Source organism: Lacerta agilis, chromosome 1 (assembly GCF_009819535.1).
Source record: "Lacerta agilis isolate rLacAgi1 chromosome 1, rLacAgi1.pri, whole genome shotgun sequence".
Taxonomy (NCBI): Eukaryota; Metazoa; Chordata; class Lepidosauria; order Squamata; family Lacertidae; genus Lacerta; species Lacerta agilis.
In genome coordinates this window covers 78,870,564-78,890,536 of record NC_046312.1, presented here as the reverse complement: position 1 = coordinate 78,890,536, position 19,973 = coordinate 78,870,564, and the positions used below count along the sequence as shown (strand labels likewise).

General features: G+C 44.2%; 1 protein-coding gene across 1 annotated transcript in view; it reads left to right on the top strand.

The window, feature by feature from the left end:
• The window catches only part of CD6 (CD6 molecule), a 38,004-nt gene extending 35,639 nt beyond the window's left edge, over positions 1–2,365 (top strand). Inside the window, exons 9-11 of the mRNA XM_033140510.1 lie at positions 877–993; positions 1,114–1,230; positions 1,969–2,365. Of these exons, the coding sequence (XP_032996401.1) occupies positions 877–993; positions 1,114–1,230; positions 1,969–2,066 (332 nt within the window). The 3' untranslated portion in view covers positions 2,067–2,365. The remainder of the gene's footprint in view (positions 1–876; positions 994–1,113; positions 1,231–1,968) is intronic.
• Positions 2,366–19,973: the final 17,608 nt, after the last annotated feature.

Here is a 19,973-nt window from a genome sequence, read left to right as displayed (position 1 = left end):
TAGATCAGTATTAAAGGGGAAATGCAGACAAAACTGCATGCCACACATTTGATTTTAATATTTAGTTAGGCTCTTTAAACACTTCCTTCTCCATCACTACTGTTCCTTGGTGCCGTTTGGCCCACCTGCTATTTCCCTAACTCCCTCCCTCCACAGTCCCTGAAGATTTTCCCATTGCAGACTTTAAAAGCAGATTCAGTGCAGGTTTTCTACTGAGAGATGCAAGTTAGACTTCTGTGCCCCACATCTATGCGCCTGGGTAATTATGCAATCCACATTCAGAGGCAATTGAATGTTTGTTAGGTATAACAGGGGTTGCATTTAGGAAGCTGAGTATGTGTCCAGTGTGTTTCTTCACCCCCACTCCAATAAACTCCCATCAGTGGGTTTGTGCAGGGACTGGGTAGGGAGCAGAAAATGCCCTGCAGGGGCAGCCCATGGGTTCAACTGGCCCCTCCCAGCTAGTTGGGGCAAGGTTGGGAGAGAGGGCAGAGAGGCAGCAGGAGAGGGCTGAGGAAGGAGGGAGCAGGAAGGCACCCAGGCAGACCTGAGGAGGAGTTTTTCCCTTTTGGTGTGCCCGGAAAGGGGAAAAAGCCACAAGGGGCAAACCTTGTAAACTTTAAGAGCTGTGGGAACTTAGGGTTAAAGGATCTGCAAGTTTGAGGGTTCAGAGGTGGGCAGTTTGAATACAGCATATATAATAGCCTACTTTCCTGACAAATCAACTTGTGCTTCTAAGACATTTGGGGGTGGGGGTGGGGGTGACAGTGATAGTCTGTAGATCCTCCTACCCCTGTGTTTTGAAAGAAACCTCCCTCTCCCCTTCCCCTGCACCCGGGAGCTTGATGATGAAGTCTGTTTGGCCCCTGCTTTCAGATTCTTTTAGGAACCGAGTGACTGATGAAGACCCTCCCCGTTACAATTTTGCAATGCCAGCTATGCACGAGGAGGGGGACAACAAGCACCCCACCTCAGAGGCCTATCCACAAGCAGGTGAGAGCCTTTCTGTACCTTTCTTGGGGGGGGGGGACACAGTAATTGTGATGCTGTTGCTGATTTCTTGTGCTGGATCCAGTTCCTCACTGCCATAATGAAGTCCATGGTTTTCTCCAGCAGGACCTGCAGCTGAAGACAGTGACAGCACCTCTTCTGGAGACGCGGACTGGTATGAGAACATCCAGAAACCAGAGCAACAGGAAAGCCATCCAGGAAACGAGCCTTCCTTTGGAGGTGAAGCGTAGGATTGTTATCAGTGGAACTTTAATTAGTCAGCTAGCACATTCAAAGGTCATCGCAAAATAAAACAAGGTTGTATCTACTCTGAACGTCAGAGACGAGCACAATCTGATCCCTTCAAAAGTGAGGTCATTCTCTGTAATGAAATTGACACCATCTGATAATTAAGGCTTTGCAGTTTTGGAGCATGTGTGGCCAGGCATTGTGTTACACACATGTTTGCTAATGTACCTACATGTTAGATACAAAAGAGAGATGCAACGTTAAAGAAAAATATTCCACATGAAACCATGGCCAGACGTTTGATTAAAATGACAGGGGCCATATAGCATTGCTTGGAGGGGGGTGTCTGACCTCTAGGCTGCCAGGTGGCCATCTGTGGCTTAGACAAAATGGATTCCTGTTGTGGGACAGTTAAGGGCTGTGGGTGCTACACATCCTCATCTAAATACAGGGCTGCCAATTACTGCAGCCCACAATGCAGGGCTCTAGCAATGGTCAAGCACAGCAAGATCACCTAAAGAGAGAAGCGTGGGGGCCAGAGCTCTCCACCCTGAGAAGCCGATAGTTTTCTCCCTCATTACCCAGCAAGACCTCCAGAGAGGCCTCGCAGCTGGATAGTTAGGTCACCAAGCACCTCAGCTTTCCCCTCAGCATCTTTTCTTTCTGAGCTCCTTCCTTCCTTCTGCTTCTAGGCAGCTGACCTGAAATGCCCTCACTTCTTTGCTTCAGGTTCGACAACTTCCCCCAGACCTTTGGTGAACTGCAAGGCTGGGCCTGGAAACAGCTCATTTGACAGCAGCAGCGATTATGATGACATGTGGGCCTAAAGGGCAGGGATGCAGCTGGGATGATTCCGCTCCATCTGTCGTCAGCAACGCCTCCATGAGAAACAGCCAAGGGTGACGGCAAGGCTGAGAACTGAAAGGGACCTACCTGTTCCCACAGTCTGGGCCTCAAGGATTCAGCATTTTGGAAGAAGACCAATTCCCTCAAAGATACGTGTGTGTCCAGCTCCATTCCCAGGACCAACTAGAAATTTGTTGCTGTGACAGAGCCATGTGTTTATTCTGCCTGAGATTTCCAACTTGTGCTATTGTGAGAATAACTATATGGGGGTGAAGAAAAGAACTCAGATAGATTTCCTTTCCCCAGTTTGTATGGCCAGCCGGCAAAGCAGTTGATACACTGACATTCCTACAGTCTCAGCAGGCTGACATCTAGCTTCAAAATCCAAGCAGCTGAGGCAGAAGCTTCCAGCAATAAGCACTGGCCAGTCCCCTTGAATGGTGTTCCATCACCAACACAGACTTCCCCTGAGCTGCTACCAAGGATGGAGCTAAAACAAAGTCCTCGCTCTAGGAACCAGAGCCTCTCTGACAGTTTCTTCCTTGGGGAGAGCTCTTGGTTAAATGCCTGGGTTTCTTGGATAAGGGCGGGGTGCTTTCATGATGGGATTAGTCAATGCTATTCCACCTGAAGAAAGCCAGAACTGCTGTTTCAGGGGCTCTAATTTCTCCTCACTGTGGGGAATGGAGCACTGATTGCCAGGACTAGCCCCACCTCACAGCAGTTTTAGCTTTCCGCTCTGGGGCTTGTGAAGGCCTGTGAGCTCCTGAGATGAAAGGAGGACAGCAGTTCCTTCTGCTACAGAAGCAAATTTGGGGAAGAACCAGGGTGCAGCTGGCAGCAAAGAGCTTTGCATGCAGTCAGGCCCAGATGCAGTCCTTGGTGTCTCCAGTTCAAAGCATCTCAGGTAACAAGGCTGGGGAAGGACCTTGGCCAGACACCCTGCCCGGAGAGTTGCTGATGCTAGGCTAGATGGACCAATGTTCTGACTAGATATAAGGCAGCTTCATGTATGGTCTAAGGCCAGTGCTGGGAAACCTGTGGGCCACCAAAGAACTCTGACTGGCGGCCATGCTGGCTGGGGCTGATGGGAATTCTGCAACTTCCAGAGAGCAACACACAGCAATGACAGCTGCTCTATGTGTCTGGGAGTATTCTGTCTGGGTTAAACATAAGGCCTCCCAAAGCACTTTGTGCTGCACTGTAGCCAGGACCAGAAGCATCTAATGGCAGAAATGAATGTATCTGATGAAACCCAAGCACAAACATCTTCTATTTAAAGAGAGTTGCATTCTACTGAAGCGGGGATCAAATTCTTATTACTCACCCCAGCATGGTAAAGTAGACCGTGGCACTTTTGTAATGGCGATTTGAATATCTGCTTTTTATTCTCCTTACAGATTTTGGAATTGGAGGTGCAGCCTGCGAGGGAGGGGTAGGGGGCTGCTGGGCACCCAGAATCCAGAATCAAGAGCCAGGGAGTGACTGCTGTTTGGGCTCTACCAGTCTGTGGCACTGGTTGTCTGTGAGGTTCTCAAGGGCCCTGGCTGGTCCCTGTCTCTTCTAGATCTTCATAAGAGGGTCTTAAGTAGAGCAACCCTAAGTTGCATCTATGCTAGAGTAGGGAGGCATTCCAGAGATTGGCTTGTAGAGTCATCAACCACATCCATTGCTATGCCATTATTGCTGCGTGGGAGATGGGGGCAGCCTGTTCGTCTTCCCTCCCATTAACTACAATAGAGGGGGTTAATTGCACCAGCTCCGGGGACTGCTGTGGAGTTTCTCCATTTCTGTGGATGGGTTGGGGAAAATGTGGTATACCTGTGCCTATGTCCAACTTGCCCTGTTTTCACTCCCACCAGTGGAACACCTGTGCTCTTCACTGGTGTGCCAGGGCCTTTCTAGCAATGTATTGCCATTCTGCCAGCAAACTTCTGTCTCTGCCAGCGGAGAGATACTTAATGCTATGGCACTTTCTAAGGCTCCTCAGCCAGCTCTATGGTGGGGTTAGGTTTCTTCCCTTAGCACATTTCATTTTTCAACCAAGTCGTTTTTAAAAAAATATTTTGATGTCTATGCATAAGAATGAAAAGAGTGAATGCGATAAACGTGTACCGTGCATGCTATTTATTTTATATTAAAAATATTTTTATGCTGCATTTCATCAAAAAGGATTCCACAGCATTTTACAACAGGACCGAACGATAACAACCGACAACAGAACCAACAATAAAAATACACACAAAATTTAAAAAGAGAGAGGCAATCAAACAACAACAAACTTAAAGAGTGTTAGAAATAGCAGTCGCCAATTGACAAAACTTAACAGTTAGCTAATTGTTATATTTCACTAATATAACAATTTCACTATTGAGTATATTGAGTATATTTCACTAATGCAATCTGAAATTCGAAAAGGTTTTAAGCTTCCATGGAAAGAGAACAGGGAAGAGGTTGTGTGAGTCTCTCCTGGGAATTCCAGGAAATTGGATAAAAAATTCTTTCCAGTAGCACCTTAGAGACCAACTAAGTTTGTTCTTGGTATGAGCTTTCGTGTGCATGCACACTTCTTCAGATACCTGAAGAAGTATCTGAAGAAGGTATCTGAAGAAGTGTGCATGCACACGAAAGCTCATACCAAGAACAAACTTAGTTGGTCTCTAAGGTGCTACTGGAAAGAATTTTTTATTTTGTTTTGACTATGGCAGACCAACACGGCTACCCACCTGTAACAGGAAATGGGAGTTTCTGCCAAAGAAGCCCTGCTCTCACTGGTGGTCAACTCTTACCCCATATGCACCCAGCAGGGAGACATGATTGGCTGACTCAGGAGCAGAGTCTGATTAGCACTGAGTGACATTTCTCTTACATTTAATGCTCCTCAGGCCAGCACATGCTGTGTCCGGTATTTGCAAGAAATATAACTCCAATCTTTAAAATGCTCAAGATTAGTAAGTAAGTTGCACTTGGGTCCCTTTAGAATCTATGCAAAACTAACCATGAATTCATTCCCACTGAAATAAATGAGAACTAAATTGGGATTAATTTTACGTATTCCAAAGGGATCTAAAGAAATAAAAGTATTTGCAAAATGCATGATATGATTTCTAGAATGCACCCATTTCTCCCACCTTCCTCTACATGTCTCTCTGAAACAAAGCCCCAGCCCTGATATAACAGATGTGACAAGGGGGCTGTAAATGCCTGGCAAAGAGAGTTACTCCAAATGAAGAGAATGCTCAGTAATGCCAGCGGATAAGATTCCCTATGGACAGGGAGCAGATGTCAAGTCAGTACAAATATATATACCTTTGCATTCCAGAACAGAGCTGTGCTACATATCCCCCACAGCAGACGCACTGCAGACTCGTGATGCTGTCCAGCATAATAATATACATACTGCCTCACATCTATTTGTGCTGAGCATCACCTTTTTCCCCCAAGGGAGAGAGTCTCTCCACTAGTTAAGTCTCTTGAGATGATGCACAGGAGGGATCTGTGCAATTCAGAAGGAGGCAAAGAAGGAGGCGAAGAAGAAGAAGAAGAAGAAGAAGAAGAAGAAGAAGAGTATTCAGAGGCACAGAACAAGCCCCCCCCCCCCGGGTTTGGAGTTCAACAATTCGTGCATATTGATGGCATAGGATTTTGTGCCCACTTCTGAGATACTGATTCAGTGCATTGGAGCATCATAAGGTGCTATGTACTGCGTGCACTGATTCCTCCATCGCCTTGGAGATCAGATTGGATGCCCGTGCAATCCAGGACGCTGTCTCCAACAATAATCAGCAAATTTCCCCTGGGGAGCTCATAAGCAAGAGTCCCTTCTCTTGTTATGTGTCCCCGAGTTTCTGGTAATCAGAGGCACACTGCTTCTAAACATGGAAGATTTACTGAAAGTGTGTGGTGGTGATTAAGACAATCATCCACCTAAAGCAATGAAGTGCTTTATAATGCATTAAAAATTAGGATTCAATTAAGTTTTACTCAGAGTAAACCTACTGATATTAATGGGCCTAACTTAGTCATGGTCATTAATTTTAGTGGGTTTCGTCGTGAGTCAAATGTAGCAGAATGCCACTCTGAATTCTGAGATTTTTGGGGTACGGTTCCTTTCTCCCATTGTAGCAGAGTCTCTTGTCCTGTGATGTCCTGCAGCCCGTATTGCCACCTAGTGGTCCAGGTTAAGCCAAGCAACTTTCGCTGCAGAACAGCATTAAGGCCAATTGCCCACCTCTGTGATGACAAGGAGCTAGACATTTGGTAGAAGATGATCATGCTATATTGGGTGGGTCTGCACCAAGTAGGAGAGATCACTCATTTTGCTGTGTTGCTCCTTTTGAGAATAGCACCCAAAACCCATACCCAACAAGTGCTGAAGCCATTACATACAAATGGAGTTAACTTCAGTGCAGCTGAGCTGTTCTCCACGTGGGCTGCCCTCAACTGATGTTGTCATTGGGGAAATATGGTTGCTGGCCCTCAATATCCCAGCACTGCAATCGCAAGCATTGTGCATGAAATGGCATTTACCCAGCAGTCAAACCACAATATTTTGCTCCTGAGAACATGCAGCACTTCCCCCAGCTAGTACGTCCATTGCCACTGCAAGAATTGTATGAGATGTGATTGTGCAAGCATTGCAGATCCCTACAGTTTCTATTGACCCTGGTCTGGTCCTAAGCTACTGCAAGCACTCCAAGCAACTGATGTCTCATTTAAACCAGGTCACTTTGTTTCCAGATGAGTTCATATAATGCCAAGGATGTGTGGCCCAGACAGGCATTGCACTAGCATGCTAACTCTGCACACATAGCAGGAGAGCTCAGTTTATATGAGACGTTAGCTACACAATACACTGTATGGGTCAGTTTTCCTAACCCTCCTGGTGTCACGTTCAAATCGAGTGTGACACGTTGACACTGCAGGAATTTACAATTCAAAGTGCTGCAGTGGCTTACCAGGGTGGTGATGGGGAGGAGAACTTCTGCTATAATTGGTCATTTGCGAATCTGAGCTCATTTAGTTGCAGCAAATCTGAAATGGCCCATCGCCTGGCACTGAAATTTGACTTTTTAAAATGACGCCCTGCTGACTTAAACGTCAGGCTGTGTGAAAACACTGACACATGCCTGATCAGAGCTTGAGAAGATAGAAGGCTTATTTCAGCTTATAACAAGGACAGGACTCATTCAGGGCTCACGTTGCTCTACAGAACAGTTGGCAGCCTGACAGGGAACTTGAGTGAACCTGGGTGCCACATTACCATTTCATATGGACACTTCCAATTAGCTTGCTTTCCAGATTTCTCAGTCAAGGACAGTGTGGACATTTTTTAGCCTAGCGTGCCCCTCTTCCTGCTGCTGCTGCTGCTGCTCCCTTTGCCACATCAAATGACATTTTAATGATGAAGGAAATAAATAAATGAAGGTTGCCTCTTTCCACTTGAAACTCAACTCCTGATCTGTATCTCCTTCCTCAAACCTTCTGCCCCTTTTTATCATCTCTATCTGTGGGTTACAGTTTCCCTCCTTCATCTCCTGTTCTGTGTGCTGGATAAATAGGTTATTTCATTTCAATTAAGCCTATGCACCCATCTGAATCACTGGCATCTACCAAATCATTTTGTAAGGGTGTGTGCATGTGCGCATGCACGCATGAACCAGAAGAGGGAGGGAGCCAAGGGCAGGGTGCTGAGAAAAGGCCGCATGTGTGCAAACCAGCTTCAGTGGAAAATTCACCACCTTGTGCCCCACATCCTTCAGCTGTTTATCAGCTCAGATGGGTTCTCATATAGACTGAGAGCAAAAGAAGCTTTGCCCCCAAACCACAAACCTGAGGAAGAGTTGAAATAGAAACAAAGAACACCTGCAGCCCAGAAAAGTAAAAGATAGGAAGTGCCCATTCAAAAACTCAGCATCACCCACAACCACCAAGAAATAGGCTATAATAGGCTATAATGCTGTTCTTCTCTCCAATGATGTAAATACCATTTTTACATTGCTCTCTATCTCTCTCAGACACACACCTCAAATATAATTACAAGCGAAAAAAGGTAAAGGTAAAAAAGGTAAAGGACCCCTGGATAAGTCCAGTCAAAGGCGACTATGGGGTGCAGCACTCAATTCACTTTCTGGCTGAGGGAGCTGGCGTTTGTCCACAGGCAGCTTTCTGGGTCATGTGGCCAGCATGACTAAACCGCTTCAGGTGCAATGGAACACCATGATGGAAACCACAGCGCATGGAAACGCCATTTACCTTCCTGCTGCAGTGGTACCTAATTGTCTACTTGTACTGGTGTGCTTTCAAACTGCTAGGTTGAACTGCTGGCATAACCCCATAGACTTATGTATTGTGTTAAACTATTCCACACGCCAACAAATGGTTGCCTCATTGCTTCTCTTTGACATATCATAACAGGTCAATGCAATCTCAGTACGACATGGAATATTATTAATTTTCAATTTCTTAGCAACTGATGTCTTAACTGCCGAGAGAAGGTTCCACACCATGGACAGTATCCATCGAGTGGTGTGCTGCCTGGGGATAATGGGAGTTGTAGTCCCCAAAACATCTGGAGGGGACTGGATGAGAGAAGATTAGCCTACATCATTCTTTCAATTGTACACACTCTCTTTTATTAAACATAAAATTATTAGTCCTGGTAAATAAGTAATTACATACATACACACTATATCATAGCTGTCAACCCTCCCTGCTGATTCCCAATGCTATAATAAGGGAATTTCCTGCAAAAAAGGGAAAGGTTGACAGCTATGACTAATATACACACACACACACTCCTATCAAGTAACACAGGTGCAATATCCTGTCTTAGGTAGAAATCATTTTATTAAAATCACTCTGCCACCTATTTTAAAAATAAATAAATTATATATCTTTATAACTAATTCATACAAGTGTTTAATATCACATTTCATTAAAAAAAATCCTTAAAGTTTATGTATGGATGCCATACGTCCAGAACTTCCCGGACATAGCCAGAATACAGCAGTCGGAAACAGTGTCCAGTCGGAAATCACTGCAATGTCCCATGTCGGAAGTCTAGATTTTGGTGAATTTCCTTAAATATAGCTCAAAAAAGCTTAACAACTTTGGGCAAAACTAAAAAAAAAAAAAAAACCCTCTACCACTTTGTCAAAGGAAAATCCTCAACAACTTTACCAACAACAACAAAAAAAGCTAAACACCTTTTGTGTCTGGATTTTCACTTTTTGAAATATGGCAACCCTAGTTTATGTAATGTAAGATCTTCAAATATGTTTTCATATTATCTATACAGGATATATGCAAAAATAGACTTCTTAATTAGAACAAAGAACTCTCATTCCAGACCCTCCAAGTGCCCCTATTTTCCAGGGACAGTCCTAGATTTACAGAAGCCATCCTGGTTTCTGATTCGATCCTGGAATATCCTGCTTTTCCTTAAGGCATCCCTATTTTCATCAGATAAATGTTGGAGGGCGTGGAGTAGGATGTCCCTACTTTCACTGGAGAAATATTGGAGGGGACATTTATTTTCACCGGAGAATTGTTGGAGGGTGTGGAACAGGATGTCCCTATTTTCATCGGATAAATGTTGGAGGGTATCAGTTTTCACTAAGACATTATGCTGCCTGAGGTGAAGGACAAAATTATGCCCCCACACCCTAATTCCACAAATGGAAGCTGACTGGACTGGAAGTCAACTCTTACTTTAAGTGTGGTTATGGGACACCATCTTCCACCATACCTGAAATCAGGCTGGTTGTGGGGGCACAGAACAGGTCGCAAGGCACGCACAGTTCTGTCTTCCTATGAAGCGGAACGGCTAGGACTCTCAGAAGAAATTGCAGGGGGTTGCCATTCCCCTTCATCTCCCAGTAAACACTGTCTGAGGCAGTTGCCTGAATTTCACCAATAGCAGGGCCAGCTCTGTGTGTAACCATCACAAAACTACCCCAGACATCAAACCTGCAAGCAGTTCCATTGCAGAAATCTCCATTTTCCAGTTTTCAGACTACTAACTCTAGTTGCTAGGAAACAAAAATTCTTACAAGAAGTGCAATTTAAAAACCATGTGTGATGGTTGATTGGGATAATGTGGTTTGATTTTACAATTTCGATTTAAATTGTACTAGTTTTAATTGTAACCTCTCTTTTTTTGGTAACCTGTCCTGTGACCATCTAGGGAAGGGGGGGGGTTGTGATAAGTACAAATAATAAATAAATAAAGAACACCACGGAAACAGAGCCCATCACGCCACTTTCTGATGTGTCGCAATTCCCTCCCATGACTACCTGTGCCATTTTGAATGATCTGCCGTTTGTAATTTATTTCTACTTCCCCCCTCCCTTTTATTTTTGCATAATTTCTTATGTGGCAGCTCTGCGCTCCCAGCACTCAAGCACGCAATATTTACAATGGGAATGAGCCGTAGTCTCATTGAGCTTAAATGGGTTTATAGTAGGGACTGTTGTGATTAGTAAGGATATTTTATTTTCCACAGAGCATTCATTTTCCTCCCTGCTTTAGCAATGACGGTGTCAAGCCTACAGATGTGTGTGTGTGAGAGAGTTTTTGTGTGTGTATCACTCACTCACACACGCACGCTTCAGTCAGCGGAAGCTTCCAGAAAATCGATAAAGAGCCTGTGCCTTAGCTGTGGGCAATGAATATAGAAAGCTCATGCTTCTGACGTTTTCAGATTATAATGTGGGGCAAACCAATACATTTAGTGGACTCCAGCATAGCTGGGGAAATGAGCTAAGACCAACTCCGGGAGATTCCGTTGATCTGGTTAAGATCCATGCGAACGCAGCTGAAAATTGGTTATGAATATTTATTTGAATTTTCAAAGCAGCCTTTTCTTTTTTTTTTTTTATAAGAATTTATTGGCATTTTTCCAAACAACATATACCCTCACCCACACCCACAAATACAAAACAAATATGACAAATACAAACGGTATCAAGATTCTTATAGCATCTTTCTAAAAAGAAAAATTTCTTTTTCCATATCTTGACCATTGACTTCCCCTGCCTTTTCACCTTCGATTTTATATCCTTAATCTATTTTATAACCATTTCTTCTGAAAAAAAAAAAAAAAAAAAAAAAATTGGTTCAATTATATATTTACATCAAATTATCTTTTCAACACCTTACTAGTAAATACATCACCATAATAATACCTCATCCTAGTTCTTCTTAATTCAATCTTATCAATTTCTTAACTTAATCTAAGTCTTAATCTTGCTCCTCGCATCAAATCTAATTCTTCTATCCTTAAGATTACTGCTAATAACATAAAAACTTGAAATATCTCCTTTCATATACAAATAAAAATATAACAGAATATTGTTGACAGTATTCACCCTCCACTTTCGATTTGCCGTGTTAGACTACTTTAAATTTTGTTTAAGACTTCACCCCACACCCCCTCTGTCCATTATTCTTCTCCTGGTGGCATCGGCACTGAACATCCGTGTAACTTCTCTCTCCCAACGTCCACAGATCCAGGCACAGTCCATGTCTCTTCTTGCCACGAGTTCAGAGGTGTCCATCTCATCATCTCCCTGCTTCTTCGGTTCTTTGTAACGTTCCTTTTCTTCTTGTAAATACCTTAATTCTCTGTCCCTGGCCCCCGAGCTCACACCCCGGGGACTGGATATAACAAATCTTAACGTCGCCTTGGGGCTGCCACCCCCAAAAAGCGAATTTCTTCTCCGAAGTTGCTCACTCAGTTCTCTCCATCTTTCCATCCACTCTCTCAGCTCATTAGCAAGACATTCTTCATAAGTGTCAAAAGTTTTAAAAGCCTCCTCTGTGGGCAATTGGTTCCCTTTCAGATCCCCACACAAGACTTTGACTTTTCTATAAACAAGTTCCACCTTCAAGGCAGTGAGTCTCTGTTCATCTGTTAGTCCAGAGTTCAATACCAGTTCAAGGACAAAACCCAGCATACTGGCAGAGGAGGAGGAAGTGGGTGTTGTATTTCTGCTCTCCTCTTTGTTCAACGCCATTTTTCTGTGCTGAAGCGCAAACACCGCAACTTTAAATGGAGATATTTTCCTCTAGTTAACTGCCCGAAAAAAGAGTTTGCCAGTCTCATGTGTCAATTTTAGCTACATTGAAACCAGTTCTGTAGCAGTAAACCCTCATTTGGTTACATTCTTCGGCTCGAAGGGAGGGAGGCAGGCTACCTTTCCCCTTCCCCCCGGATCGTTCCAAAAGCGCGATTTTTAATCCAAATCCAAGTAAAGTAAAGATCAAAGCAGCCTTTTCATGCAAATATTTGATCAAACGGCTCAATCGTTGGGGCTCACAGCCTTAATATAAAGTGTGCCTGATGCACACATTGCTCCCTGTAACTCATGGTGCTTCTGTGTGCGACGTGATTATGACAATTAGACTTTATTAACCCCCTACGCTCTGAGGTAGAACAAAGTACAATTGGACTGTGAGATGGGTTATGTCTGCACTGCCACTGTTTAAAATATATGCATTATACAGTACATTAGCTGACACAAATGTATCTGGCATGCTGCATGTCTAATGCACACCCGAAAGCCTTGCTACTGAGCTTGATTAATCAGCTACTCAGTTCTCTCACCACTTCCCAGAAAGACTGAAAATAGCAGGTTTCACCTCCTCGGCAGTTTTGATGGCGGAGTTAATAACCTTCCATCAGAACAGGAAAATTAGGTCTGCTACACTTGCAGCAAGCTATTGCACATTTGAATTATCTTCTTTGCATTCAGGCAGTCCCTGGTTCAATCCTCCACAGCTCCATTTAAATAGTGTGGTAAAGACATCTCTACCCTTGGAAGATTACACGTTGGTCAGAGGAGGGCTAAATAGACAACTAGAGTGCACCCATAGCAGACTCTGTCAGCCTGGTGCCCTCCAAGTATTTTGGACTATGGTTCTTATCAGCCCTGGCCAATATAGTGGCAGAGGCTGATGGAAGGTGTTGTTCAAAACACCTGAAGAGCACTAGGTTGGTGAAGACGGTTTTACAGCATTTCTCCCAATAGTTCTGACAGGTTGTTGGTTTTTTTACAAGGCATCTGCATCCCCACCTTCATCCTTAACCTCTGCCCTCCTGCTGCCACCCATTTTTCCCCAATTGCAAATAATGTGGCTTTTGGGAAAGATCTGGAACAGCAGCGCCAAAAACTTAGGTGTGGGTGTTCCAGAGCAGTTTTACAGCTCAGGTTTCAATGGGTGTGGCAATGACAATCTGGTGGGCAGTTTCCCACTCTCATTCAGTTGCTCCTTCCTTGATCATATGTGAGCCATTTTGTTTCGGTCCACCATTACCACCATGAGAAATTGTAAATGCTGCTGTTTAATTTAATTTTATTTTTTAAGGCGCAGGTATTCTGGAGCATCAGTATTCCTGGCCTTATCTGAATGGAACATAGTATTTCCCTGTTGGGCCTTATGAGGAATGCCTCCCTCCCTACTTTTGCAGTGCCCTGACACAGGGATTTGGGGTTTTCATGCCTGCTTTTGCAACCCTTCAGATATCTCATTCCCTGTGGCGAACCAACCCTCTGTACACAAGCAGTCGCCCAGAAGGACGCAGGTGCCACAAAGAGCCATTAGAAAGTGGTCTCCTGGTGGTGACAGATGTTTGTTTTGTGTGCACTGGCTGTAAGTGAGCAATTCAGGCTGACGAGATTAACAAGCAAGTCCATGTAGCAGCAGGCCAAAGCTTCAGTTAGGATAAATCACTGGAATCAATCAGAAACAACTCCTGCAAATGGTTACCCTGACTCTGACTCCAACCAGCGCATGTTAATGAGCATGTTGCATTCAAGGGACCCGTAGCTGAAAGAAAAAGCTCCTTGTAAATTTCAGGGCGAGTTCTGCTACAACAATAAGCAGAAATGGTTTCAGATTCAGAAGAAGGTGATGAAGTTCCCACACAGTAAATACTAGCACTAGTGTAACATAGTGGCTTAAGAGTGTCAGCTTAAAATCCCCAGTTCGTATCTTGCCTTAGCTCTTAGCTAGTAATTTTAAAACAAAACAAAACAAAACAAAACACCCAGACTATATAGTAAACGGAAATATATTTCAGAAATGGAATATACATATTTATTACACCCCTTTGTGAAAGGGTGCAAAATTGATGCAACAAGCCGATGCTTCTTCTCTTGCCTTGATCCAATCAAGTATAGTTGCATAGCTAGGGCGGTTGTGGAATGTAATATGCATCCAAAATCACATCCTACTGAGGATATTGCCATGCAGATGGTCAAGATTCAGGTGCACATTCAAATAGAGACATTGTCCATCCACACTTGATCACTTTTTGATCACTTTTAATGGGGTATGCATAAGATGGCTAATTAGACATCATCATAAAAAGAAGAAATGCATCACTAAAAAAAAAAAAAGAAGAAGGGAAAAGATAACATAGATTTGTATTTGTTAATTTATACTTATGGATGAAATTTAGGAATAACTAATTATTTAATAATTTATAAATATGTACAACTCAACATAGCAGAGAAGACTGACCAGGTGACCTGTGTGCCTGCTCAGTTTGCTGTCCAGGGGATTACTACAAATGGGGGTGGGTGGGTGGGTGGAAGACTTCAAGAACCCAACAGCTTTATTTCAAACTAAGGACTCCTTCATATGGAGAACTGTTCTCTGTTAAGAAAGATATGTGGCCACCCCAGGTTTGAAAGCACACTCCCATCCACATTCTGTCCCAACTAGTCATATGTAACTACGGTCAAACTTCGGTTTTCAAACATCTCAGCTGCCGAACGTTTCGGAAGCCGGAAGCCAAAAACCCAGAAGTGAATGCTTCCGTTTTCGAACACGCCTCAGAAGTCTGAGGCGCGTTTTCCATTCCCCACCCCCCACCCCCCTGACTTTGCAGCCAGCCCACTGATCCTTGGTTTTCAAACGTTTCGGAAGTCAAACGGACTTCTGGAATGGATTACATTCGAAAACCAAGATTCCACTGTACACGCAGCTAGAGCAAGCTAAAAATCTCAGCACTGGCCAGCAATTACGTAACCAGTTTGTCATGACAAGAAAGGGCTTATGAGTGGGCAAACCAGTATTATTTGGCCTCCATTTCCTCTCCGTAACAAGATACTAGTGCTTCGCCACCACCACACCCTAACACAAGGTCTTTAGTGATGAATATGCCAAGGAAATTTTATAGACTGCCTTGAGCCCTAGAAAGGGTACGGAATAGGTCTATAGGAATAAATGCAGATTGCTGCAAGAGTTAACAGAAGCAGCAGGAATCCACATCCTGGCAGAAGCTGTGATGAAGAACATGTCTTCTTCTCTAGAAAATGTGCATCTGTGACCAAAAGCATGCATGTCATTTGATCTGCTCATAGCTCCAATTCTGCCGACTTGGTTGCCTGAGAGCACCAGGACCCTTTGTGCAGTTTGTATGGCACGAACCACTTTCCCCAACCCAAGAGCTGAGAGGATCAATAAAGTGCACCCAAGGGCCCAAAGCTAGCAATGTGCCTGCAATTTAACAATGCAGAAAATTCAATGAGGTCAACGATGTCACAAACACTCATCAGTCATTATGGGTCTGTCTCTCTGAGCTGATTACTAACTGGGAAACAGAGCAGTAAATCAGCAGAGCTCTGTCTGCCTCCATCTGGCAACAACGTACATGTCAGCATGGGAGATTCCTATGCTCTTTCCATGCCTTAGGAGCCGTTTCTGTGACCTCTGCGATTTGGGATGGCTCTTCATGTGGAGCAATCTCCAAGAGGCTTTGGATTAAACCAGCACCAGATGCTTGTTTGGTTGACATGATTCCAGCTCACAATTCAGAGTAAAAGAATCAAATGTGATTCAGCTCATGTCTGCAAATGCAGGTTGGGCAGCTGATTGGCAGGCCTTCTGCAACAAACCCGCTTCCTCAAAGGCTCACGCTTCCTGTGATAAGGGAAATGCAAAGGAAAGTGTGGGATAACTCTTGATTTGATGTAACATCGTCTAACATCCCTACAAACAAAGCAGAGCAAATTATCATTAGATAGCCCACACTGAAGATCTGGTACCCACAAATGTTACTCTAAGTCTGCAGGTCAATATGAGGCAAAGATTTGAAAGAAACTTCAGAGAGGCACTGAGGGATTGGGACCTTAATGAACAGTCTCTACCCCCCCCCCAACTGAATACAGGAAGGTTTGGGCTACAAATAGGACATGTTTCTGCCTATTTAGATTTTTTTTTCTGGGTTGCTCTGTCATTGAAATGATTTATGATCAACCGTCGCCCTGGCGACCCCACTGGATTTCATTAGAAACACTGCAGCTGGTTCTAAATTTAGTTTCAGCCAAAGGAATGAAAAGGAAAATCTTATTTGAGACTGCAGGAGGGATAGAATAAAGGGGCTGTTAAAAATTATTCCACTTAATGCCACACAAATAATACAGCAGAAGCAGCTTAGAAAGGTTCCCCATCCACAGGATGTAGCAGAAGGAGGTTGCATTGAAAGGTTTTGAAAAATGGATTCAGATCTCTATGAGCAGCAGATCAATAAAACACAATCAAATATAAAAACAGACGTTTACCTTAACTCTTAGGCAATAACATTGCAAACCTAAATACAATGTCCAAAAGTAAGGATCAGCTGAGCTGGGTACATGACAGGTAGCAGTGTATTTATTTGAGGTTCAGGACTCCTGCTTGTCTGGAATAAAACTTAATTCTTTCCTTTCCCCCTAGTTACACTTTGGATTTATCTGGAACTGTATTTAATGGCCACTTGACTGACCAAGGTGGAAGCAAGTGGAGCACAACCTTGAAACAGAATCACAGAATTGTAGAAATGGAAGGGACCCCGAGGGTCATCTAGTGGAAGCCCCTGCAATGCAGGACTCTCAAATAAAGCAGGTAGCATGAGCAATGAAGTGTGTGTGGGGGGGTGTCATGGTAGGGTTAGGAGAATTACATTAATTTTCCCAATAATGTTATACATTGATATTGTTGTGAGTTTGTGGGGGCATTAGGCTGTATGCCTGAGTCCCTTCTCATTCCTGGATCCAACTGGTGGAATAGCAGCCAGGCCAGCTTGGTAGTGGCCCCCTAGGTATGAGTCATTCAGGTAACAAAAGAAGTGGCTCTGTGCCAGAGGACAAATGGGTACTCCCCCCCCCCACACATCAGCTGGTAGTTTGAAGGGCAAAAACCAGAGTTCTGTGAGAGAGCTGGGCTAGAAGCAAGAGGCAGGCTGAAGCTTGTGAATAAGAGACATGCTTGATTTCTGCCTGACTCCAAGGCTGCGGCTATGGGAGAAGGAAGGACTTCTTGTGGTGTTAATACCATGAGCCCCTACATCATAGGCTCAGGTTGCGGACAGGATCCGTTCCGGAGCTCTGGTCGGATCCTGAGGTTTCTGCAACTGGAGGGACCACTTCTGCGCACACATGCACGGGGCGGTAGAGCACTTCTGTGCATGTGGGCGTGGCAAAAACCCAGAAATATACTTCAGGGTTTGCTGCTTACATATCCCGAAGTTTACGTAACCGGAGGGATACGTAAGCGGAGGTATGACTGTATTTGTAAAGAAACCAAGAATAGGAGCAATTGTGAAGGATGGAGGCACCCGCCCCCCAAAAAAGGCGTTTTATCTCAAGTCTTCCTCCATAGGGAAGCCCATGGGTTGAGAGGTGTAGTGTTGATTGTAAATAACAAAGCTGTATTTAAACACAGCTTCTTTGATTTCTACTAGCTGTGGATGTGGTCCACTTCCTTCCTGATATTGCACAGAGCTTTCAGGTTACATGGAAACAGTAGAACTTATCAGAACCACACCCATCGCCAAGCTGGTGGGTAATTTTAGAAGTATGACTTAATAACAGTGCTTGGTGGGGCTTTCAATGGCCAGCTGCTTACTTCTGCACACAATATTTCTCTTCTTCCACTGCCATTCCATGCTTAAAGCTTCTACATTCCTGATACATTGCAGCAATAACAAAACAAAACAAACAGTCTGCCAACCCTGATATGAGAGAGGAGAGGAGAGGAGAGGAGAGATTGCCAAGCAAGTGTAGTTTCACATTTTAAACTACCGTACTGAGATTTCGGCACCATCATGGCTACAGAAATAAAATGGTGTTTTCTGCTGCTGTCCTGATGCAAAACTAAGGGCACAGCCAGATCCTATATTTAAAGGACATTCAACGCACCTTTGAAGCACATGACTTCCCCTGCAGAGCTACAATTCCCAGTACTCTTGACTGACTACAACATTAGCTTGGCGTAACACAGGAATAAGATGGCCGGGGGGGGGGGCGTGCAAAGCAGCAGTGAGCTCCTCTCTGGAAGCCCACAAGTACATGCAGTTCAAGTACGCCATATCTTAGCTTGATGTGGCCTTCTCTCTCTGGTAGCCCGTCTCTGCGCACCACATGGAATTAGAGCCTCGTGAAATTAGGCCAAGGCCACAGGCTCCTCATCCCAGCTTTGTGGAGAGGGGAGAGATCTGTGTTTCTTGCGAACTCTCTCTTGAGAGACCTCTCCACAACACACACAAACACACATTTTCCCTCAACTGTGCTAAATCAGCCATGGGGGAAGCTGCTGTCAGGGTTGCAGCCCAATTTGCTTTGATGGAGGAATCTGAAGCTAAGGAAGGGAAACAGAGAGGTTCAGATTGCCAGCCTGCAACATCCAAATGTAATTTGCCTCACTGGAATCCCTCGGAGATGCCATTTCCCATCTGCTCAGGCACTGGGAGCCAGAGGCGGCTCTGGGCATCTGCATATCACAAAGCACCCTTGCTGACAGATCAACAGCAAACTCTCACTTTGTTTCTCCATCTGGGGAATCAGTCGGCAGCTCGTGACCTCTTCTTCTGTTCTGCATGTAAAACATGCAAGCCTCAGACAAACAAATTTCCTTTTGTGTCACGGGAAATAATTAAACTATCAACAGCTCAAGCTCAGGGCTGGTGCAAGAGATTCTGCCGCCTAAGGCAGGCAGCTGTGCTGTTTCTACCCACCACTCCTCCTCCTTCTGCTCCAGTCCTCCTTTCTCTTGTTGCCATCCCCTCTTCCTCCTCCTGTTACAATTTATTCTACGTTTAAACTGCATTACTAAATTCTTACAACACTACCATGGCAAACCACAGCACAGGCAGTTTCCTGGCCATCTCACCTAGAATGCCTTGCTTTGAGGAAACACCCCCTGCCTCATGGCCACTCCTGAGTGAGACAGTTGGAAATAGAGGGGGTGGGAAGCACTGTGCCTCTGTAGGTGGGTGGCACGAACATTGCAATCCTATGCACACACTTAGTAGGGGTAAACCCCATTGAACGTAGGTAGACCTACTGTATTTTTCCATCTACAAGATGCCCCCATGTATAAGACACCCCCTATTTTTGGGGACTCAGGTTTAAGAAAATGGGGGGTGTATCCATGTATAAGACACCCCCTAATTTTTGACATTTGGGGGGGACCTAGCCTTATACACGGAAAAATACAGTATATGCATAGTACTGTATATTTTTATGATCTGTGAATAGGTGTATTTTGTAAATATCAATGTTTAGGTACAAACACCACCACCAACAACAACAACAACAATAACAACACAAACAAACAAATGAAAGAACCCACAAACCTGGTAAAAGTAGAAGAGAGAAGGCAGTAAACTATATGGAAAGACTTTTGCTGCGTCAAAGAGCCACTGGCAGTAACTACCGTTTTTAAAGTAGGAACTGTATTCAATTTAGCAGTTTGGCTCCATCTGCACTATACAGTACATTTAAATTAGTATTATACCACACTGAACACAGCTCCCCCCCAAAAAAAACAATAATCCTGGGAACTGTAGTTTGTTAAGGGTGCTGAGAGTTGTCAGATCATCTGTATTCCGCCTCAC